The sequence below is a fragment of the Topomyia yanbarensis genome, chromosome 1 (genome assembly GCF_030247195.1).
Source record: "Topomyia yanbarensis strain Yona2022 chromosome 1, ASM3024719v1, whole genome shotgun sequence".
NCBI lineage: Eukaryota > Metazoa > Arthropoda > Insecta > Diptera > Culicidae > Topomyia > Topomyia yanbarensis.
This window is the reverse complement of record NC_080670.1, coordinates 12800997-12823050: the sequence shown is the minus strand read 5'-3', so window position 1 is coordinate 12823050 and position 22054 is coordinate 12800997. Positions and strand designations below refer to the sequence as shown.

The following is a 22054-nucleotide window of genomic DNA, read 5'->3' as shown; positions in this document are numbered from 1 at the left end:
TTTTCTAATTCGTGGGTAAGTAAACCCGCATCTCAGTAATCCTGATGTTTAACTGGTGACAATATACAATCGTGTTTTAAATATTCTATAGCGATTTTCTTGTATCCCGCGAAAAGGCGAAGTTGGGCTGCAGAGGGTTGAGCAAGCAGTCCTGCCAAGGGTTACCCGATACGATTTGAAGAGATTTGTCCCTTAATGTGCTAATACCATTCAAAGTTTTCACACGATGAAGTAGGCGGTCTTTAAAACAGCCAACCCTGTTCAATAGCAAATCCCCGCATGATCACCTCGAATCGTAGACCACACCATCGATCTCAACTATATAAACGGGTATGTAAACGCGGCAGTCCTTCCTAAAATTGCCTTTTGAGCATATCTGGGCGACATTTCCAGATAACTATTACAGCTGAAAACTGATGCAGAAATCTTTGCGGATTATCCTAAAGAAGATCAGATATGGTTCAAGCCTAAAGCCCATGGGCAAAGTGTCTTAAAATAAGTCAGGATAAGCGTGCCATTTCCAAGCACCTTGTACTTTGGCATCTCTCAGGTTTGACTCCAATTTTGGGGTCCATTTCCGGGGTTCCAGGTTTCACGTCCATTCCTCCGGACCGGGACGGATTATTTTAACCTCCTTCGAACTGAAATTAATGTTTTCTTAGCAATATGAGGGAAAAGAGTAAGTTGTGTTTGACTACTTCTTGGGTTCAGATTTATTTTTCCCCAACTGACCATTTCAAAGTGACCAACATGCGTCTATCAATTATTTCAAATGCAAAATAAATCACCTTCACTACAACTATAGAAAATAATACTTTGCTATTTATGAATGTTGTAAATCTACACCACACTACGTCGCTCGAAATTGTTTTAGAAGTTGTACTTCTTTTAGTTTCACTTAATCATCTCACATTTGCTGATGCTTATCTGCTTCTGCTACTTGGCTGGAAGGTAGTGACAAAGAAAGACTCCCGTAACATACGGCAGTGGCCTTCCCAGACGATGCTGCTGTACTGTCAGCTGTAGAAAAGCGCAATGCTCGTTCGTCGTATCCTCCACAGCGAGAGTGGTTGGTGCTTTTAGATTTGTTTTGCGCTTCGCTGGCAAAGCGAAATCCCACACTTAACTAAACCTCTAAAACGGCACAGAAAAGTGGTGATTACACTCTACGGTTGATATGAGATAATCTTCCACCCAGTGCTAAATTGTTATCTTGACGGATTACAATAATTTAACTCAATAGGTGATAAAACATGAAGGTGTTCCAAAATAGTACCAAGAAATCGTTTTGCTTCGAACTTCTGAAATCTACTCCTAGGTTAGAAAATAAAATTCCACGTCTAAGTCTCGTCAGAGGTTGCAACCATACGCTTAGTAGATTGGCGACCTATTTTCACTTTATTTTTACGTATGAAAAATCTCACTTCACAATAGTTGAAAAGAAAACCAACAGGGTAGAGTGGTATCAAGTAGGTCCGTTTTTTTAGGAACTCTTGTGATGGTATTTTTGCACTGATTTTGACAAACAAGCACTCGTTGGAAAGGTTATACATCTGGTAACGTTTCGGCAATAATGATTTTGTGCATGGCTAAATATTTTTTAGGCTAAATTCTATAAGGCGAAAGTTCTTTTTTCGATGTTTTTAAAATCTGGGGGTACGATGGGTTACTATATTCGAGGCTATATAAAACAATGTACACATCTAGAAAATCAGCGGTTCAACTTTTATTTGAAGAGTATGAATACTGCAGGTCATTTAAAAATATTAACGCAAATAATAAATGCAATCCATTGACGTCATTCATGTAAGAATACGAGGAAGTGGCAAATGAGGTGAAAAATCATGAAACCGCGGAAGGAATTGTTGATAAAATAGGTTTTTCAGCAGCTGAGTCTGGTTTTGTTATTGTAAATGACTTTTGGTGTCCTCGTCATCGCCAGAGTGTGGAATTGAAGTTGTGCATTACGTTTTTTTTGTCAAAAATAAAAATGTCGAAACACCAACACAATTTCCGTGTTCAGTATTAATTTTTACGTAAGAAAAAACTCACTTGACTTTTTTTACATTGATTAAATGAAATAAACTGAGGACGAAGGATAACGCGTTTTCGCAGAACAACACGCGAAAACATAAACGACGCCGTAATTAAAACAGTTGATCCACGGTAACAATCAAAATGACAGATGTGTTCTCTACCGTGCATCTACTAATATCAGAACTATCGTAATATTCTAGGATTGTTGAATTTCACTGGAACGAAGAAACACGAAAAAATATCTTTTTCACTTGTCGATTGAAAAATTCTATTGAATATAAGCAACACTCCCGATAGCCGACTGTCCGGAGTTAAAGTTGCATATTTTACGCACCAACAATTTCCGTACCAATACAACAAACGATAAATCTAAATTCAATTCTCGGCAGCCGGCTTCCCAGAGCATTAAATACGTCATAACCCTTCAGAGAGTTGCATAGATCGTATCATTTATCAAGATGAATCCTGATCTATGTAGCTATTGATCCCATCCCACTAACCAATATTCCTTTCCGTGACAACCGCGGAGATGCAGAGGTATACACGGTCTCATTAACAACGGTTGTCGCACTAACATTCCCTTCCTTCCCCGATGACTGCAAGGACGTGGCCAACGCTGTTATTGACACCTCCAAATTTAGAACTTTCGAAACGTGCACATTGAGGATGGAAAGCTACTCCCAGGCTCCTTTCGTTGATTCTCTGTGCAATTTCGCTTGTTCTGGTCAATCACGGAGTAGCTACTACGAATTGTATATGTGACCAAAATCGAGATTAGATATTAGGTTTGCCCTGAACCATTATCGTCCAAAGTTCTGCCCATCAACGGTAATCCTCATCATCTATCACGAAAATTAGGCACATTGACAGATTGAAATATTTCAATCCGTCAAATCTGCTACTACTGCTGCAATCATCCAACATCCAAGTGGGCCTTGCCCGGCCACACCCATCATTACCAATCCGGACGTTGCTACACAAGCAAGGGAAACCGGAAGCTGGCGAAGAAATTGAATTTCCTTATTGAGTACGTGTCATTGATCTTCTTCGGCCCCAGATCGAAAACTTTCTTTGCATTCTCGGGAAGCAGGCAGTGTCGTAAAGGCGAAACGAACGGACGCGTACAGACGCAAAGGGGGCGAGAAAAACTAGCATTAATTTTCCGTCCCAGCTTCCTGCAAACAACCACCACCACCACCACGACGACCGGAACATCGCCCAAGTCTCTTTGTTCCGACCATGGCACGGTTGGCAGCAGCCAATAAATAATTGAAGTGAACATTGAATTTCCTTCCCCCGTCGGTCGGTTGGTCGGTCGGTCGGACGTCCTCGTAGTCGGATCGGTTTTTCGGGACCCTTCTGTCGAACGAAATGCGATTATGATAGAGTTTTGCGGGGTGGCGGACTGAGCTGAAAAAAACAACAACAACGACGAATGTTTGTTAGGCTAAACACTATTTAATGGAAATACGATACGGGAGACTTATGCTTGTGATCAATCGGATTTAGGGTACGGGGACGGGGATAAATCCTGTTTTGCTAAGTAGGGGTGACAGCGAATTGCGGGTCTGGGTATGTATTCGGTTGTCGAGTGCAGTTTTGGAAGTGTTCTGACAGTTCTGAATTCGGCCCTGGTTGCGGATAACCAGCGAACGAAATCATAGAGTCATAAAGCGAATGACAGATTAATCTTCTGTTAGCACTGATTCCGATTGTTCCTCTTGGAGGGTTACAGAAAGTTGTATCCCACGAGACAATTAGAGGGCGTTCAGTCACATCTGTGGGAAGCGGTTGCTGACGGTTAGGTTCAGTAGGCCTTGGACAAAAACTAAACACAGTTGGTGCTATCGGTCCTGTTGTTCTTTCACTTGACAGCTTTCTCAATCCGATTCGACGCAACAAGATAATATCCGTTTAACACAAAACAACAATCACGCCGAAATTAAGGTGCCACTCACCCGAGGGCCCTTTTGTTCGTCGTCATAAATACTGCCACGTGTCGGACCGTTTGTTGGCCACGCTGAAGATCACCGGAAGTCGTCCGCCGAAGGAGGGCGACCGTAAATTATATTAAAAAATTAATCCTTATTTTATTCATAATTGAGATTTGGTCTGCCGTCGGAGCAAAGCACCGGAGGATCGGTAGCGATGGGCGTGCGTCATTGTGCAAATATCGGCAAGAAGAGCGTGTGTTGTGTGAAACGGGAATAGTAAGAAGAAGAAGAGGAGATAGGTAGTAGGTAATCTCTCGCTGGTTATGTTTTATTAATTTTCGGCCGTTTCATTTGGCATACGAGGGCTAATCAAATTTACACTTGGACGGATGATGATCGACGAGCGGCGGCGGCGGTTCTACTCCGGTAGTTAAGGAGGGAGTGACGTCGGTAAATCACAAACAATTTAATGAATATTAATTATGCTTCGTGTTTCAATCATTCTGGTTATGAGAAGTAAAAATGCAAACTAACTAGATAATCACGGGTAATCACTGGATGAAGAGGATTATGAGGAACTTTTCTTTTTAGCTTTTCAATTCCAAACTGTGATAGATAGAAGTTAGAAAATATGATGTATACAATGCTTTTTGAATCGCGCAAATAAAAAAAATTAAGCACGCTGATTTTTACGGATACACCCTTTATATGAAAACAACTTCGAACTAGCAGATACCTAATCTGAGAGCTTTCAACACCCGACACCGGAAGCTATGCAACTCAAATTAAAATTCACCACTCACCCAGGTTCAGCTCGACTAAATAATTGTAGTAGGCGTTGGACCGTTGAAAACGCCTGCGAGTATCGTCAGGCACTACGAAAACAAAACAAACAAAAAAAAACAATACGACCAACAGCAGCTCCAGACACCGATCTGACAGCTATACCCGCCTATGATGAACGACCGCGGCGTCGGCTGTCAAAAAGTTGATGGATTTATGGTAGAAGTCGTTGGATGGTGTGGCACCTTAAGATTGCCGCCAGCACGAAGAAGGTTGGCATTTAAACAAATAAACAACTAACGCGTAATGATTCTACGTGGTATTCGTTCGACTATCAGAATCAGGTTGGTAAAAATTGTGAAATGTGAGGTGTTTTGATGGAAAATGAGTGGAAAAATCCCCGTTGCCCGTGTCTAAACACTGTGCAAGTGCTGCCTTTGTTCGGTTGTGTCCGACAGCAGCGGGACGAGCGATGTGATGAATGGGTTCGGCTCAATGGAATTCCAAGTGGTGTCAAATTGAGGTATGAAAAAATGTACGTGGTAAGTCAACTCAATGCAGTAAAGCTAGTGTTGATTATGATGTTTCAATTTAGTGGTGTCATTTTGCTATTTTTGTCTGTGATTATCTTTAAATTATACACACTTTCCACATAAACTAGCGAAGGTGAAAACAGTGCAACCAGCAACCAGGCAAAATAACTTTAAAACTGGCATCGTTGCAATATCAAAAAGTGCAGCTTTACGTATATGTGGACAGCAACTAGGCCTAGAGCCGGACACAATTTCGGTATCAAACTAACACCGAAACCGAAATTATGTCCGTTTCTAGGCCTAGTTGCTGCGCTTTTTGACAATTAACTCACACATCTTTGCAAATCTTTGGATAGTGCGCCTATAATTTAAAGTAAAAAGTTCCAGTACACACTTCTTGCTCCAAGTTCCTTCGGAGGAAATAGGAACGTTAAAAACTTGACAGTTTTCATTCGCAGCAACCCGTACAGCGTTTAGTTAGAATCAGCGCCTACTATACTCAAATTCTAGGTGGGACACCGATACAAACTGAATCCAAGTAGCACTGCTTTTCTATGCAAATTTCCACGGCAATCAATTGAGTTTCAATTTCTAATTTATATGCTAACAACGGAAGGAAACTGCCCTCCGAAGGAACCTGCCAAGAAAGTACAGCACATTTTACACACACACATACACAGAGCACAACCATCTTGACACATAAAAATCGAAACTTTGTTTACTTTACGGAATTGCTTTCCATTCATATTCAAATTTGGCAGCAGCAATCTTCAAATTCAATACACATACATAGCTGCTCGTTTTCCACGGCGATTTCGGAATTGGTTTCTTCTCCTGGTTTTTCTCGAAAAGAAAAAGCATCTTCCCGTGCTGCCTCCCCCAGCAGACTAAGAGGAATTTAATTTGCCACCCATTGGCTAAAGAGGCGAGGATCGTGCGATAAGCGACCGGGTGGTGACAAGAAAGAGCATGCAAATTTTCGATTAGCATCCGAAGGCCGATATGGTGGTGATACGAGTTAAAACGGACCTACTTTGGTGTAGTGATTGTTTTGGGTGTGACATTCGATTGCTCGCTGGTTGAAAAATAATGTTAAACAAGTTTTTTATTGTTTCGGATTCTTCTCATCAGTAACTAGCATCAACTTAATGCTAGTTAGATAAGTCTAAACCAGTACCAAATTGGCGCCAGTTATCCCGTTTGGAAAGTTTTGCATAATTTTAACAGACCAGCATTGCCATGCTGTCGGAAAGTGTCGGTCATTGGTTCTCCGTTTAGCCTACATAGGTCTATTATTGAGCAAGAATGAATCCGACATTGGTCCAACATTTGACTGACATTAGTTCAGCAGTGATCCTTCATTGATATAACATTGGACCTACGAAGGTCCATTATTAGCCACATATTGGTCCAAGATTATTACACTATTGGTCTGAGATTTTTCCAATATTGATCCGACATTGGTCGAACATGCGTTCCAAAAAATATTTACGCGAAAACGGTAAAACGAACAGCAATGATCTCTTCTGGGATGTTTTATGGTTATACAAGACCTTAATTTTGGGGATATACTTATAGTGATTAATCTCCCTTGAAGTGAGATATTTGTTATATTTGTTTAGTTATGATAAACAAGATGAAGTCTTCAGAAACTTATTTTTGTAAACATCTTTTCTGAAGACAAAATATTTTTAATTATAGCACACTCGAAGCTATAGACCGTTGTTTATGAATGACCTTTTAAAATCTTTTTTTTACAGATCTTCCTAAATATCGTAGACAAAGCTTAAGCATGATCCAAAAAGTAATTCCTCTTGTCAAGATACCATTCTTTGTTTCGTTCATTTATTTCCTCTCACAGGACAAAATAGACAGCTCGTTCTAGTTGTAATTAGAGGTGTGTGCCGTGCCGCCGATTTCAGGTAGAAATCGGCGCCGCGCCGGCACCACGGTAGCGTGCTTACTATTTTAACCTGCAATCGTCGGCGCGGCTGCGGCGCGGCGCACACCTCTAGTGGAAGAGCAACATTAACTCTACAAAACTCAATGGATTGCACTTGTCTCTCGTTGTCTCCAGTACTTCATAGAATATGTTAAGCTCGTCGGAATGGTAATGGAAAAGATATTCAAAGAAATATTGTTGGGGGTCATCCAAATATACCAAGTTGTAACTTCTAGAGCCTTTTAAAACACACTTAGTGTTTTCAGCAAAGATATTCACAACTTTGCCAAAGACTTCAGATCATTTCTTCTACTAAAAAAATAATTATTTGGTAAATCTCACTCTTAGGAGGATTATTCACAGAAAATGACAGACATTGCTATTTTTAATAAGTATCCCGAAAACAGTATTGACGTAAACTCAGCCATTTCAACGTAAACAACTACTCACTATTTAAACTACCATATTTAAAAAAAATGAATTGATTCGGAAATATACGAGATCAGCCAATATTGTAATTTAGATAGTTGTCCATTTAGATAATGCAAATCTTTTCACTGAACAGTTCAAATTTCTCAGGATGATGATCAAAAAGTTATATTGATAAATTAGCGTTTAAAGGGTCATCCTCAAACATGCAATAATATTGAAGATATTAACGATAAAGAGTTTGTGTCTTCAGCAAAGTTGTTGGTAAAACATGCTTAACAACTCTGCCGAAGACACAATCTTAATATATGCAAGTTGATAAATATATCTCACTTTTAGGGATAATTATTAAAACCACAACACCGTACGAAAGGGCTTGTTATGTCCACGAATTCCTCCGAAGACGTCATTGACCCAAATATAATTTAAGTCCGACGTTGTATCAACATTGGTCCCACGTTGAAGCAACGTTATTTCTCGAGCAAATAATTATGGCTTCAGACACCATACAACCCCTTAAAAATCAAAACCCCATTAGATGGGCTCAATAACCCATGAATACACCCAAATATGATTTTTATATGGGATTGACAAGACCACGGTGATTGGGCTAGTCCTATTTAAACCACTATCGAAACACCATGGGGATGAAATTGGACTATGACCAAAGGGGTATTATTAGTTTGCTCGGCTTTCTTATGGTTAGTCTTACATTGGTTTAACACTTGACCGACATTGGTCCCACATTGAACCGACATTAGTCCAAAATTAGATCGATATAGGTCCAATGTTAGTGCCACTTTGGTCCAAAATTGGTCCATTATTAATACGACATTCTTCCATCATTGGTCGAACATTGGCCCGACATTGGTCCAATACATGTCCGATATTGGTCCAAAATTGGATCAACTTTGGTTCGACATTGGTACCACGTTGGTTCAACTTTGGTCCATTGTTGGTCCGATATTGGTCCTAAATGGGTCTGACATTGGCCCGATAAATGGTCAACATTGGGCTAATATTAGTCCGACATTTGTCCAACATTGGGCCCCCTAGGAATGATTCTGTACCTTGACGTGGTCCGAGGGTTTAGCAGTATTACAGTGATCGTATATAAATTTTGGGTACGAATATTTTCCCCTCGGTAAAGCGACATTGTGATCAATTACCTAACTTGGCGACCCTTTTACCCACTTCTGTCATGGTCGGAAAATAATGTACAAAGTGGGTTTAGGGCCAAGTTCTCTCTGGAGGTTCCCCTTTGCTTGGCGATGAGCTCTGGTTTGGGACTCTTTTAAACTTTAAGTGTGACATGTAGAGTACCGATGGTTTTTGTCGAGAGCTGAGGGCTTCATTACCGGTAGTGTCGGTAAAATATCGGTACTGGAACATTTTTGTTAAAATAAGAACAAAAAAAAAAACATCAGAGCGAAAGAAAATTTATAATTATAAATACTTTTATTGGTAAGCTGACATATACTTTAATCTACCTTCTAATCTCATCAAGAGGAGAAGCAAAAAATTACTCTGTTATAGCTATCGATAAAACAAGCTATCAATGTCTACTGCTTTGTTGTTTATCCACTGCACAAACAGCACAGTATAGTTCCTTCGGCTGAGCAGTGAAATTAGAAAACCACAGAAGCGACACGTGTCTCTACTACGAGAATTACCATTGCAACTGCCTTTGTACGCTTGGTGGAACAGTTCCTAAAAGTTAAAACGACGATAATCATCACGGCAGTGGCTACGTCGTGGAGGTAATGTGGTAGTGATAACGTTCAGAAGTTTAACCGAAGCTAGAAGCATCTTTGTGAAGAATCTAATGCAACACAAGATCGAATACAACAACGTTTGAGCCAAGATTCCCGTGCATGTGGATGGTGACGAAATCAAGCTTGTAACGACATTCAATTAGAAAGGGACTGGAGAGTGTGAAATATTTTTATTTTTTGAAGGAAGCCAGTTTGGAAAAGCGTGGAATTAGGTCGTATGAGCCAGCGATTCCGATAAGTCACTAAGTGATTATATGCTTGTCCGGACATACCGCAGACTCAGATGATTTGCATTTAAAAATGACTCCTGCAGTAGAAGACAAAAGGTTAAGTTTCCTGGAATTTCTAAGCTTGCTCATATGACCCTATTCCACGCTTTTCTAAACTTTCTTCCTTCAACTCCTAATTCTTCCTTGAGTACTATGGCTCTTACTATTGAAAAATATTTAACACCTTCCAGTTCCTTGCTAATTACAGGTCGTTACAACATAAAAAAGGAATCATTGACTCACTCTTAGTCGTTTACAAAAAAAATGAAATCAATGTACGTCGATTTGCACCGTACACTAACTTGAAGTTCTTTAAGGGAATCATATCAAAATAAGGAGATTTAAAATCCATTACTTTAAGAAACTGTTTCCCCATGTATTTTCAACAATTTAGTGAGATTCTAGATGACGAAACATATTGCATCTTATCTGGCTTTGGCTGCAATTCGCATATAGTCAAACAACTCTCTTTACAAACCCAGATCAGATTCCCACGCTATTCGATTCGAGGTTAGGTGCTAAATCGGCGTTCGTTCTTTTATAGATTAATATTAAACAGCAAAATGAAGAAAGATGGTGGGACACAGTCCGAATATCGCTTATAGGTGATTCCAAACAAATGGATTGTTATTTTATTCATGCTAGTTAAAAATATAGGAAAAGAAAGAAGGTTGTAATTATTTTCAAATAAATTGTTAAAATATTCAGCTACGTACAACGGGAGTTATATTCGTTAGTGTCTTATTACCACCTTGTTGATCGATGTTTGAAACAGGCCCCTATATGTGCTGAAAAGTTAGTTTAATAAAGCCTACGTGATCGAACTCGTTGACATACAAACGCTCTAGCCACTCGCCATAATGCACAAAGGCGAACGCGAAATCGCAATCATACACGCACAACTAAGCCCAAGATTTCGAAACCACAAAACCCCTCCGATGACTGAATGATCTCGACGTCGTTGTTAGAGTTGAATTGGTTCTTTGTTTTAAAAATATGACAATTATACCGGGATGGTATCAACTATCAATAGACGCTACTGAAATTTTTCAGCTCAGGATACAATTTGCAAATGAATTGCAACCTGGGGCCATTTTACATCAAACATGATACTGGAGGGCCGAATGTTTTCAAATGGTTTCATACAAGATTTGAAAGACCAACTAACTAAAAAAAAAATACGCCCACAGTATCATACAACCATTGCGACTATTAATTTATTCAAGACGATGTTCGATAGACGATTTCTATGGAAAAAGGGAATGTCGATTGACATCCTCGCTCCTGCGATTTGACGCTCTTGAACTACGCTACCAAATCGCAAACAACTGATGTACTAGAGGTCAAAATTAAATGCGTAGCTCATGAGAATTATCCGATCGATCTCGGAAGAATGACTAGAATCTAGCTCGAATGAGAGTTGGAAAATCTAGTCGTGGTGGTTATTTGTCTGGGATCATTTTTAATCATTGAATTGTGTGCCACACGCTAGGTTTTATACACCCCAAAACGAATCATCGGGAGCGTAAATGCATTCTATTTTTTTGTTTTCGATTCATGAGCGAAAAGCCTGATTTTCATAAATACATAGTGTGGTATGAGCATAATTAACTAGCATGCGCCAGAGTTGCGAAGGATGAAATAGTACAGATTAATTACATTTTCACCAGGAGAACTGCTTTATCATTAACCGGAAAAATATTTTAACTTAGTTCAACTTGTAATGGGATTTGTTGCTCCGTGTTGTAATACGAATTTTTCAATTGAATAAGTGGTGATGGATCATATAGTTTCACTTCGATTGTGCAATCATCCAAATAAACGAAGATTTTGATTGGAGCGTCTTCGAACTCAACCTGTTTCGGGGTATACAGATTTCAGCGGCAACTATTTTTTTTAGGTTTTCAGCACTACATTCCTTACATGATGAACTTGGATCTAGTTCCCTCTATGTGCATTTTTTCTGCTTTGATTTTATTTGTTACGATTGTACGTCCGGCCGCCTGGAAAAGTACAAAAGTTGTGACTATTATGAATTGGTTGAAGCTATTTTCTTGCGTAAACTTATAAACGTATTATGTTTGACTATTGGCTTACTCAGTCTAGTATATATGTATCAAACGACTTAATTTTTGATTATCCGACGTTTCGGCCATTTTTGCGGCCTTTATCAGGGAAAATTATCTGCTGTCGTTTGAAAAAGGCCGCAAAAAACGGCCGAAACGTCGGATAATCAAAAATTAAGTCGATTGATACATATATACTGGACTGAGAAAGCCAAACATAAAACACCCTCAGAAGATCAAAAAGTTACATCCTTATAAACGTAGATTGTCAAATATAGAATAATTCGATCGGGATATGCCAGTGACATTAACCTCGATTGATATTTATCAAGATTGATGATATTCGTCAAGCCGTGGATAAATCGAAAGCAACGGACCTAAGTATTACTTTAAATGTTATGAAAATTTCGTTTCGAATATATGGTATCAATTGTGGGAATAGTCTGCCTATGACTATTAAATTGAATATTGGGACGAATTTTGCAACACCAAAAATCAATTTCCCCAGTATTTCTTCGCAGTGGCTGAAACACATATTGGTCATGGCTTCCCATGTCTCTATCCAACCTAAACGAGCAGCAGAAATACGAAGAAGAATTCTCTGTTAGTACCTTCTGTTTACAATTGTTGCGAGTGAAAAAGTAAATTTTTATGATTCTTGCTTATATATGTAACTGGTGATGAGAATAAAACTTGAATGCATCCTCGAGAGTTCTGGTATTTCTAATATCCACAAAAACCAAATTCGATCAAATACAAAATTTAGAAACCGCGTAACACAATGTAGATTCAAACACCCCGGATAATTCCGGAACGGTCCTTCTGATAAATCCGATCGATTTCATGCCAAATCAACCCTCAACTTGCATTCTCCTCCAATGTCCGTTCAACCCCCATGCACTCTCCGCGCAGCTGTTAGGAATCAGCGGGGGAATCGAATTGCCGTCCTCGCCCATCCGATACGCCCAGCAGAGAGGGATAAGGGCCCCGGGATGAAAAATATCGCTAATGTTCGAGAAAGCAACAAAATTTGAATCGAAATTGAAATTTGATTCGAATTTATTCCCCGTGCACCGAGTTGTAGCTGTAGCCATATTGTTCAGTCGGCGCACGGGGAAAACTTTCCTCTTACGCTAGAGTCAAACGGCAAAATTGGCTAAATTGATTCCGATTTATATCGTAGCCTGCTGCCTCGCTCCTGACTGTCTTTTCACCAACGCGGTGCAGAAAATTGAATTCAAATTTCCGGGATTCTACTGTCGATGGAAAACATGGTGGCGCACGGCAAACAGCGACGGTTGGCCGCTGTAAATTTAACAACTAATGGCGGGTGGTAATCCTGAGTAAACATCCAAACACTCGACACGACGAATGAGAAGTGAGAAAGAGATGCCATGAAAGGAAGCGCCACTTTGGAGGAAGCTCAAATGTTCGAATCAGAAAAGTAAATAAAAATAATTTAGAATCAATTAAGGTTTATTTCGTTGTTCGGTAGAGATCCCTGCTTGTACACACTCACCGGCTGGCAGTTGCGTCGATCGACGAACAACGAACAAAGATGGCGGAGGCGGCTCATTAGCAGTTTTGGGATTCTGAATGAATATGGGGGAGGCAAACCGCGCGTCGGCAATCAAACTATTAATCACAGCAGGCTTGCGATGGGAAAAGGCAGATTGTTTTTTGAAAAATAGATGTGGGTGTGTGAAACATTAGAAGCTAATGTTTGTTTACACACACGCTCGGTTGTTCTTTCATGGGAGCGTGATTTAGCAGCTTCCATTATGGGCGCCCTTTAGCTCTCGCAGCTTGCTACTGCTGATGATGATGATGCTGATGATGATGTGTGTTATTAATGAAATTAAAAGCGCTTTTAGCTTTCATCGGTGCGGTTTTAGTTAGTAACTGAAAGAGGGTTTTGTTCCGGTGTGAGGCGAAATTGATGATCGGCAGTTGATTTTTTTTGGGGTGCAACGAACGCACATGGGAATTGTCGAGTATGCTTGTCGTAGTCAGATATCTGCATCATATTTGCATTATTTGAAAATGTTTACTTATTATGTATGTTTAAACCTCTAGTTTGCCTTGGAGATGACGATATATTCCTTTGAAACGTAAGCCATTCGACGCAAAATTATTTGTTTCGCTGGTAATCCGTGAGCAAAAGGCCATCAATCATTTCGAAAAACAAGCGATCGTTTAATTTCCTGTGGTGTAATTAATTTGAATTAAACTTCAACAAAAAAGTAAAAAACCCACATAACAACTAATATTTAAGTTAGTTATAAAATTTACGTTTCGGCTTCGTCTCATCAGAATTCGACACTAGCTTAGTGTCAGACTAAGCTAGCGTAGGAATGGATGATGTCGATGAGATTTTTTCAAAATCGATTTTTTTGTCTCGAAACTGTTGTTTTGACGATTTTGATAAATTAAATAGTGAAAAAACCGATTTAAAGAATAAATCGGACAATAGCAACGCAGTGCTGCAGCAATTATTGGCTGAAATATTCGTGTATATTCTACGGCAGTGTGATAAACGGTTCGATATTTTCATTTGATCCAACAAATTTTTATACATATTTCAATAACAATAACAATTTCGTCGGAAGAGAACCCAATCGATAGAATTATTCTGTCGCGTAAGCCACGCCCTTATTCGATTCGTTGCTGATAAGGCGTCTTCAATTCAATTTTTATCGCCTTTGGATTGGATCATTTAGCAGAGGTGCGAAGACTTGTAGGACGCCTTATTAACACCAAATCCAATACGGGTGTGGCTTACGCGACACTCAATTTTATCGAAATGTCGTAATGTTCTCTTAACCGTTGTTTTTTCGGACCAAGTGATTGTTTATCTGTATTCTCTATGTCTGTTTGAATGCAACTCCTACCAACCCGACTCAAACAACTCGATCTCAAACAGAACACCCCGGCGTTTTCCAAATTTGCTTAAAATTACCAACTTATCCGGAGCAAAGCTCACATGGTGCCAAAAAAAACGGTTCCCATCGGGCTCACTGATGGGAAGCTACTTCCACTCTTCGAGACCAACCGACTACCAGTTCCCCATTTTCGGCCAATTTTACGACTTCTTCGGAAGGAAGCCGACCAAAACAGCCAAACTACCGACGGCTGAGGAGAGCCATAAAAATGTACAATAATGGTCCAAATCCTCTCAACCTGCTCGCTGGGACTCGGGTTTTGTGTTTAGTTTCTTGAACTCGTTCGTTTTGTCCGGTGGAAGTAGATTGGTTTCTTCCCATGCGCGTTGCTTTGTTGAGAAATGATCATCAATTAATTTATTTATGATCGATGTTGGGATTCCTGTTTGTTTTTGTTTCAATTCTTTTTTTCGGAAGTAACTTCACCAGTTAATTAACTCATCATCAGCAATATTGATAACTGCCGTCCGGAAGCACTGGTTAATTAAGGGTAGAACTGGCGCTCCATAAAATCTGACCTCGTTGGCAGGGATCCGAGCCCGGTGCGGTGGAAGGAAGCAGAGCAAGACGCAGGGCGGTCTAGAAAATGTACAATGAAAAAAGCGTTAAAGCAAATACTCTATATAATTAATTTGTTTCGAGTAAATATAGCTTCAATTATAATTGCTCTTTCTGCTTCGCTCTTTCCCCGCTCTTAATTGCTTAATTTGCATAATATTTCAACGAGCCATGTCTGAGAAATTGGTGCACTGGTGCTCCACTGGTTCGGTGGAGGGTTCCTTTTCTGGTGTGCAAGGGGAAACGGGACGGCACCAATAAATAACCCTTAGTGGAGTGGAGAGTACATAAGTGGACCTCGTAAAAGGCGCTGAGATTTACTACCCCCCTCTAAAACGGTCTGAACGGCTTGTGTAAAATTTTAAAAATGGCCGTTCACTACCCTCTCACAACCCCCGCGCACACTAATACACAGCCAGTGCGTCCGGTTGCACGAAGGGGGATAACGCTCGGAACGCTTCGGCGCATCTACACGTGCAAACACGTTCGGGGTCGAGTGCCGAATTTGCGCATGACTGGTGCCGGAGTTAGTATTGTGATATTTGGCACAGCATCCCACACACAGATGGGAGACACGGAGATGCTAGTAAATAAGCAGGCTGTGGAAACCGCAAAATTAACGCCGTACGACGAGGAGGAAGAGTCTTGGAGATGGACGCAGTCGAAAGTGTTGTTTTATTTGCTCGATTCCTTCGATTGGCATTGTTGGTCACAGGACGGAAGCAGGCAAGTGTGAGAAAAAGAGAAGCCAAATTGCTGTGCTAGGGACTAATAAATATGTAATAACAATATGTCTAATTTGGAAATTTGCAGAAAATTTAAGTTTATTGATTTCTTTTCTTCCTAAACGCGTTGGGACGGTGGTGGGTCCTCTGGTGTTCTCTCTACGTGCTTGTGTGCGCCACTGCTATGTGAACGTGTAAAGGTGTGCGGATGTCTCTTGCAGAGAAGTTGGGGATAATAATAGAAGACGACGGTGAATGAGTTTTGTGTGGTTTTGCCTCGACTGTTCAGAATTTTAATGAAGATGTTGTGCTTCGATCGATAATTTCCTAGCTGAGAAATTGTGCACTTAATGTGTCACATATTAAATTGTAGGACGAATTAAATATCCTAAATGTGATCACTTTCGATTTTTTTGAAAATAACGGTATTACTTGAAATAATATTGAAGTAATAATGTCGTTGCAGTGTTCGATAATCAATACATGAATTTTGATCTTCGAATTATACATTATAGAAGGATTCTTTTGGATTCAAACGATTTTTTTTTAATTTCATCAAAAAATGAGGCTCTCCTTACCATCGATTCGGAAAAAATTTCATAAGTGGAGAATTTCACTGCAAAAAACATCATGGTATGTGTGTCCCTAATCGATAATTAGTTGCAGGATGAATATAGTTTCACGTGACACAACATTCTCCACACCAGAACGAGCATAATAAAAAAAATTTAATAAAGTAGTTCGAGTTCCTGAAAATGCTCTCCGAAATGTGTCGAAACGTCGAATGTGTACAAATTAGTTTTTATATATTACATATAACACATCACAGTGATCACAACTTGCTTTTTTCATTTTGGTTGCTCTAAATTCTGATTACACGCTACAGAAAGTAAGTCCAGATATCGAATATTCGAACACGTACCATAAAGGATTATTAGTTTCATCATGACTGTAGGACAAACCCTGTATATTATTAAAAATCGGCAGCGAAGTCTGTCGAAATAGAAGGTTTGGTTCAGAACCGTACAGTGCTTTGTATATTCAACTGTAATCGTCTTGAGTGGTATGAGTAACCAAAAATGGATAAAAACTTTTCTGTTTCTAAAGATAGGGTTTCATTGTCTTCTACAACAATGGGTATTTATTGGTACGAATGGTTTTGTAACAAAACTTGAAACATTATTTTTCGGCGGTCATTGCCTTTAAACCAACTACAATTTGCACACCCGTATGAGAAGTGAAGGATTTGTTGAAAGGGAAAATGCGTGTAGCCAATTATAACGTAACTCTCATTCAGCTCAAGCATATACGAAATGTGATACTGGTACAGTTCCAAAATTTCCTCGAGCTTGATGAAGAGAACAACACAAAGATGTTAAGATATCCGTTTATATGGAGGATGATACAGTCGAGGTAAGACTACACGATTTGCCTCCGGATACAGCCGAGAGCGCAATCCGCAAGTTCACGTCGGTTAAATTGTCTTCGTTTCAGACTACACTTTAACGATTTTTTCCCTATGATAACCAATAATGTGCGGATGATAAGAGTGTGGCTAAACCGTGCAACACCTAAAGGTAAAGCTTTGCTTTATTTTGACTTATTAAACATTTTTAGTTACTTGAAGTAGATTTCAATTTGCGTATAGATGATTCCGTTTTCGGCTCTTCCCATTTTGTCCCTACATACAGTGATAGGATGGACGTCTTTCGATTGCATTTTTTGTTTGTGTTTAGGGCATTCTGTGCTTGTTTTGTTTATTTTTGTCTATCAGCTTGGTCATGTGACCTTTTTTTTGCATTCTACCTTCACAACCTTGCTCTGCACAATGGAACGAACCCGGACTTAAGTCCGCATATGAAGGGACCAGGCTTGCGCGCAGACAAATTGTTCGGAGGAGGCTTTGGTTTTTTTACGTTTCTTATAAATGAAAGGTAGTTATATAAACTCTCGAACCTTGAGGTTTTTTCCGAGGCTTGGAGGGCCGAGGCCTGCATATGCCTGTTATCGAGAAGGGTTCTTCGGCAGATACCGCTGCCTGTTGGCTCGAGATAGTATCGGATTCTTACTGCAGTGGTTTGTAGTAGTTAAGTCTATCGACGAAACCACAACCTCTCGTTTCTCTCTAACTTCATTTCTTCGGGGCCACCGTTAGATATTACCTCAGGAGGGATAGTACTCCTGTTCTTTTTGTTTTGTGGCATTCGTTCATGTTTCCTCCATTGCTGCTTTTTATAATTTTTATTTGTGCTACTTGTCCCTATTTATATGCTAGCTGGAGCTGAGAGTTCCTCGGTAGCGGTATTTCTCCCGATATCGATGTCCATTTTCATTGGCAGTGCAAAACAACCATATTCCATATTCTTTTCTTCTTTTCCACCATATATATCATATTCTTTGACATCGTGATGATCGTTCGTGATTTTCCTTTGTTACTGTTGCCAGTTCGCTGATAGACCTTTGCTGTGTAACTACTCTACTCACAACTATTGCCAATATCGAAACTTGTCGAAACATGAACCGATGCGGAGATGGCGACCATCTTGACTTATGTTCCTATCCAGCTACCCTAGCAAGGTTTCTTCCTTGATTTCTTCAACGGATTGTTTCTATAATGACAGAACTCAAATGACATTATATGTTTCAAACGGTTTGCAGTATTTTTTCTTGATCAGAAAGTTAAGAAATTTTCAAAAATGATTCTAACCCCTCATGAGAGGGGTATGAGTATTCAATACAAGAACTATTTTAGTAATTTTAAATTATATTTTTTCGCTATACGCATTAGATCTTCATTGAATTAACATATGGATCTTTCCGCGTGAAGTGACTGAAAAAAGTGCAGACTTGAAATTAACCCTCATGGATTTGAACCAATTTTAAACGACAGTGCTGCCAAATTTGATGTTTTTTCCGTTATTAAATGTGTATTGTCCTTTCAATACATGTATTTTAGTTTTTAAAATTCCAGCGTCATCGTGGCTCATCAGCTGTTTTTACTAAAAAAACTTTAAAATCTAAAAATAAAATTTAAGCCGATCGCGAGATACAGCGTATTGAAGCAAAACAAATTATTGTAAATTCACACGTAGGATCGTAAGCGCACTATTACAAATATTTAACTCGCGTACGTTGAGATCGCATATAATTTATCGTGAAGCGGAAAGGAAATGATAAAATATTACGTTTTTGGTCGCAATGGTGAAGTGAATTTCTTCTAGAGCAAATAGTACAGCGGATCTCTCTCTCTATCTCTCTCTCTCTCTCTCTCTCTCTCTCTCTCTCTTGTTATGAAAATACAGTTTTGATTTTAGGCTAAAAATGCATATTTGGCAGCACTAGCGCTCAAAAGATTTATATTCTTTGGACAATTATCTTAACAAAATATCTCGCGGATTCCTTCTAGAGCAAATAGTACTGCAGCTATCTCTCTCTCTCTCTCTCTCTCTCTCTCTCTCTCTCTTGTTGAGAATATGCGCTTCTGATTTTAGGTTGAAAATGTACATTTGGCAGCACTGCGACTCAAAATTTGAAGAATCTTTGAACAACTTTCTTCACAAAAGATCTCGCGGAATTCTTCTAGAGCAAATAGTACTGGCGATCTATCTTTCTCTTTCTCTCTCTCTTTCTCTCTCTCTCTTTCTCTCTCTCTTTCTCTCTCTCTCTCTCTCTCTCTCTCTCTCTCTCTTGCTAATAAAATGCACTTTTGATTTTAGGATGAAAAATGCACATTTGCCAGCCCTGACACTCAAAACATGTAGATTCTTTAGACAATTTTCTAACAAAACATCTCGTATATTTCTTCTAGAGCAAATTGTACAACGGCTCTCTCTCTCTCTCTCTCTCTCTCTCTCTCTCTCTCTCTCTTGCTAAGGAAGTGCACTTTCAGTTTCACTCTTCACTTCACACTTTGAAGATATTTTGAATATTTTTTTTCAAAGCATCTCGTGGTTTTCTTTTAGAGCAAATAGCACTGTGGATCTCTCTGCCTGTTTCTTTCTCTCTCGCGCGCTAAGAAAATTTACTTTTGATTTTAACCCGAAAAATGTGTAGTTAACCGTGCTTAAAGTTATGTATTTTTTGGGTAATTTTCATCACGAAACATCTCGCGGATTTTTTCTAGTGCAAATAATACTATCTCTCTCTCGCTACGAAAATGCCCTTTTGATTTTAGGCTGAAAAATGCACATTTTGCAGCACTGTGGCTCAAAATTTGAGGATTCTTTGAACAATTTTCTTCGGAAAATATCACGCGTATTTCTTCTAAAGCAAATTATAATGCAGATTTCTCTCTCTCTCTCTCTCGCTAAGAAAATGCACTTTTGATTTTAGACTGAAAAATGCACTTTTGGCAGCACTTCCGCACAATATTTGTGGATTCTTTGGGCAATTTTCTTCACAAAACGTGGATTTTTTTAGAGCAACTATTCACTCGTTTACTCTCTCTCACCCTATTTCTCTCATTCTGTTCTAATCTTTCCGCCCCCCCCCCCTCCTATCTTTTTTACTCTTTCCCTCTATCGTTTCTTCCTATCTTTCTCCCTTTATCCTTCTCCCTCTTTTCTTCTACTCTCTCTCTCTATCTCTCTCTCTCTCTTTCGCTATCTCTCTCTATCACTATCATAAATTTACACCAACTTTCTCTCCAGATTTTCCTTTCGCGCATATGCATATGCATATATCATATTTATATGCGTCCGATGTACTCTACTGTAAATCTCTAATTAATTGAATGTTGGCAAACTAGTCTTTTCTTTCTATACTTTTTTAGCTGCTCTTTTTCGGTATTTTGTGGTTGGCCTTTTTATTTTGTATGTTCAATTTTTACTATTATTTCACCTGCTTTTTGTTTTGAATTTTTGCTAGATTCGTCCACGTTGTCACTTGTTTCGTTTTTGACGTTCATTTTATAAGTTTTCCTTTCTTAGCTCGCCCTTTTCTACTCATTAAGTTTTTTTTTATGATATTCATTAAAGTAGAGTGGGATCAAGTAAGTCAGTTTTCCTTGGCGAGCTCGTGCGATTGAATTTTTGCACTGATATTGACAAACAAGCATTCGTTGGAAAGCTTATAATTTGGCAACGTTTAGGCAATCATGGTTGGCTAAACATTTTGCAAGCAGATCTAATCAGGCGAAGGTACTTTTTATCGATGTTTTTAAAATTTAGGGGTCGCTATATTCGAGGTTAAATTAAACAGTGTACAAGCCTAGCCGGTTCAACTTTTATTTGAAGAGTATTAATGCTGCAGATTATTTAAAAATGAAATTGACGTCATTCAGGTAAGAAAATGATAAATGGCAAATGAAACCGCGAAAGGTAATGTTGAAAAACATGCTGCGTCTTGCTTTGTACTTGCGAATGACTTCTTCGGTGTTCTCGTCGTCACCAGAGTGTGGAATGGAAGTTGTTCATTCTGGCTCAGGTGGTTACGTCATTCAGGTAAGAAAATGAAAAATGGCAAATGATGTCAAAATTCATGAAACCGCGAAAGGTAATGTTGAAAAACATGCTGCGTCTTGCTTTGTACTTGCGAATGACTTCTTCGGTGTTCTCGTCGTCACCAGAGTGTGGAATGGAAGTTGTTCATTCCGGCTCAGGTGGTCCTTTCGTGCCCCAAACATATGTTTCCTGTTTACGTCCGTACATTTTTTAAAAACAAAAATTTCGAAAAATCAACGCAAAATTCGGGTTCAGCATTAATTTTGACGTAAGAAAAAACCCACTTGATATTTTTTTTTCACATTGATCAAATGCACTGTACTCAGGACGAAAAACAATGCGTTTTCGCGGAACAACCCGAGAAAATTAAAAAATAAATAAACGTCGTAACTAATACACCTGATCTACAGTAAAATCTGAAATGACAGTCGTCAACGTTGTTCTCTACCGTGTATCTGATTCACACAAGATGAGCGACCTCTGCAATAACATTGCAAAGATAATGCCCTATACCTATTGTACCCTCATACCTATTTGACCCCATTCTACTCTACTGATTTTTTTTGGACTAGACAACATTTCAGAGTAAAAAAAACAGGCGTGATACGTTTTGAACGTTA

The 22054-nt window shown here is 39.2% G+C and overlaps 1 protein-coding gene across 1 annotated transcript in view; it reads left to right on the top strand.

Annotated features, from left to right (window-relative positions):
- Positions 1-666: 666 nt before the first annotated feature.
- LOC131693612 (homeobox protein H17) overlaps positions 667-22054 on the top strand; it is a 25434-nt gene continuing 4046 nt past the window's right edge. The window contains exon 1 of the mRNA XM_058981556.1: positions 667-679. Coding sequence (XP_058837539.1) covers positions 667-679 — 13 coding nt within the window. The remainder of the gene's footprint in view (positions 680-22054) is intronic.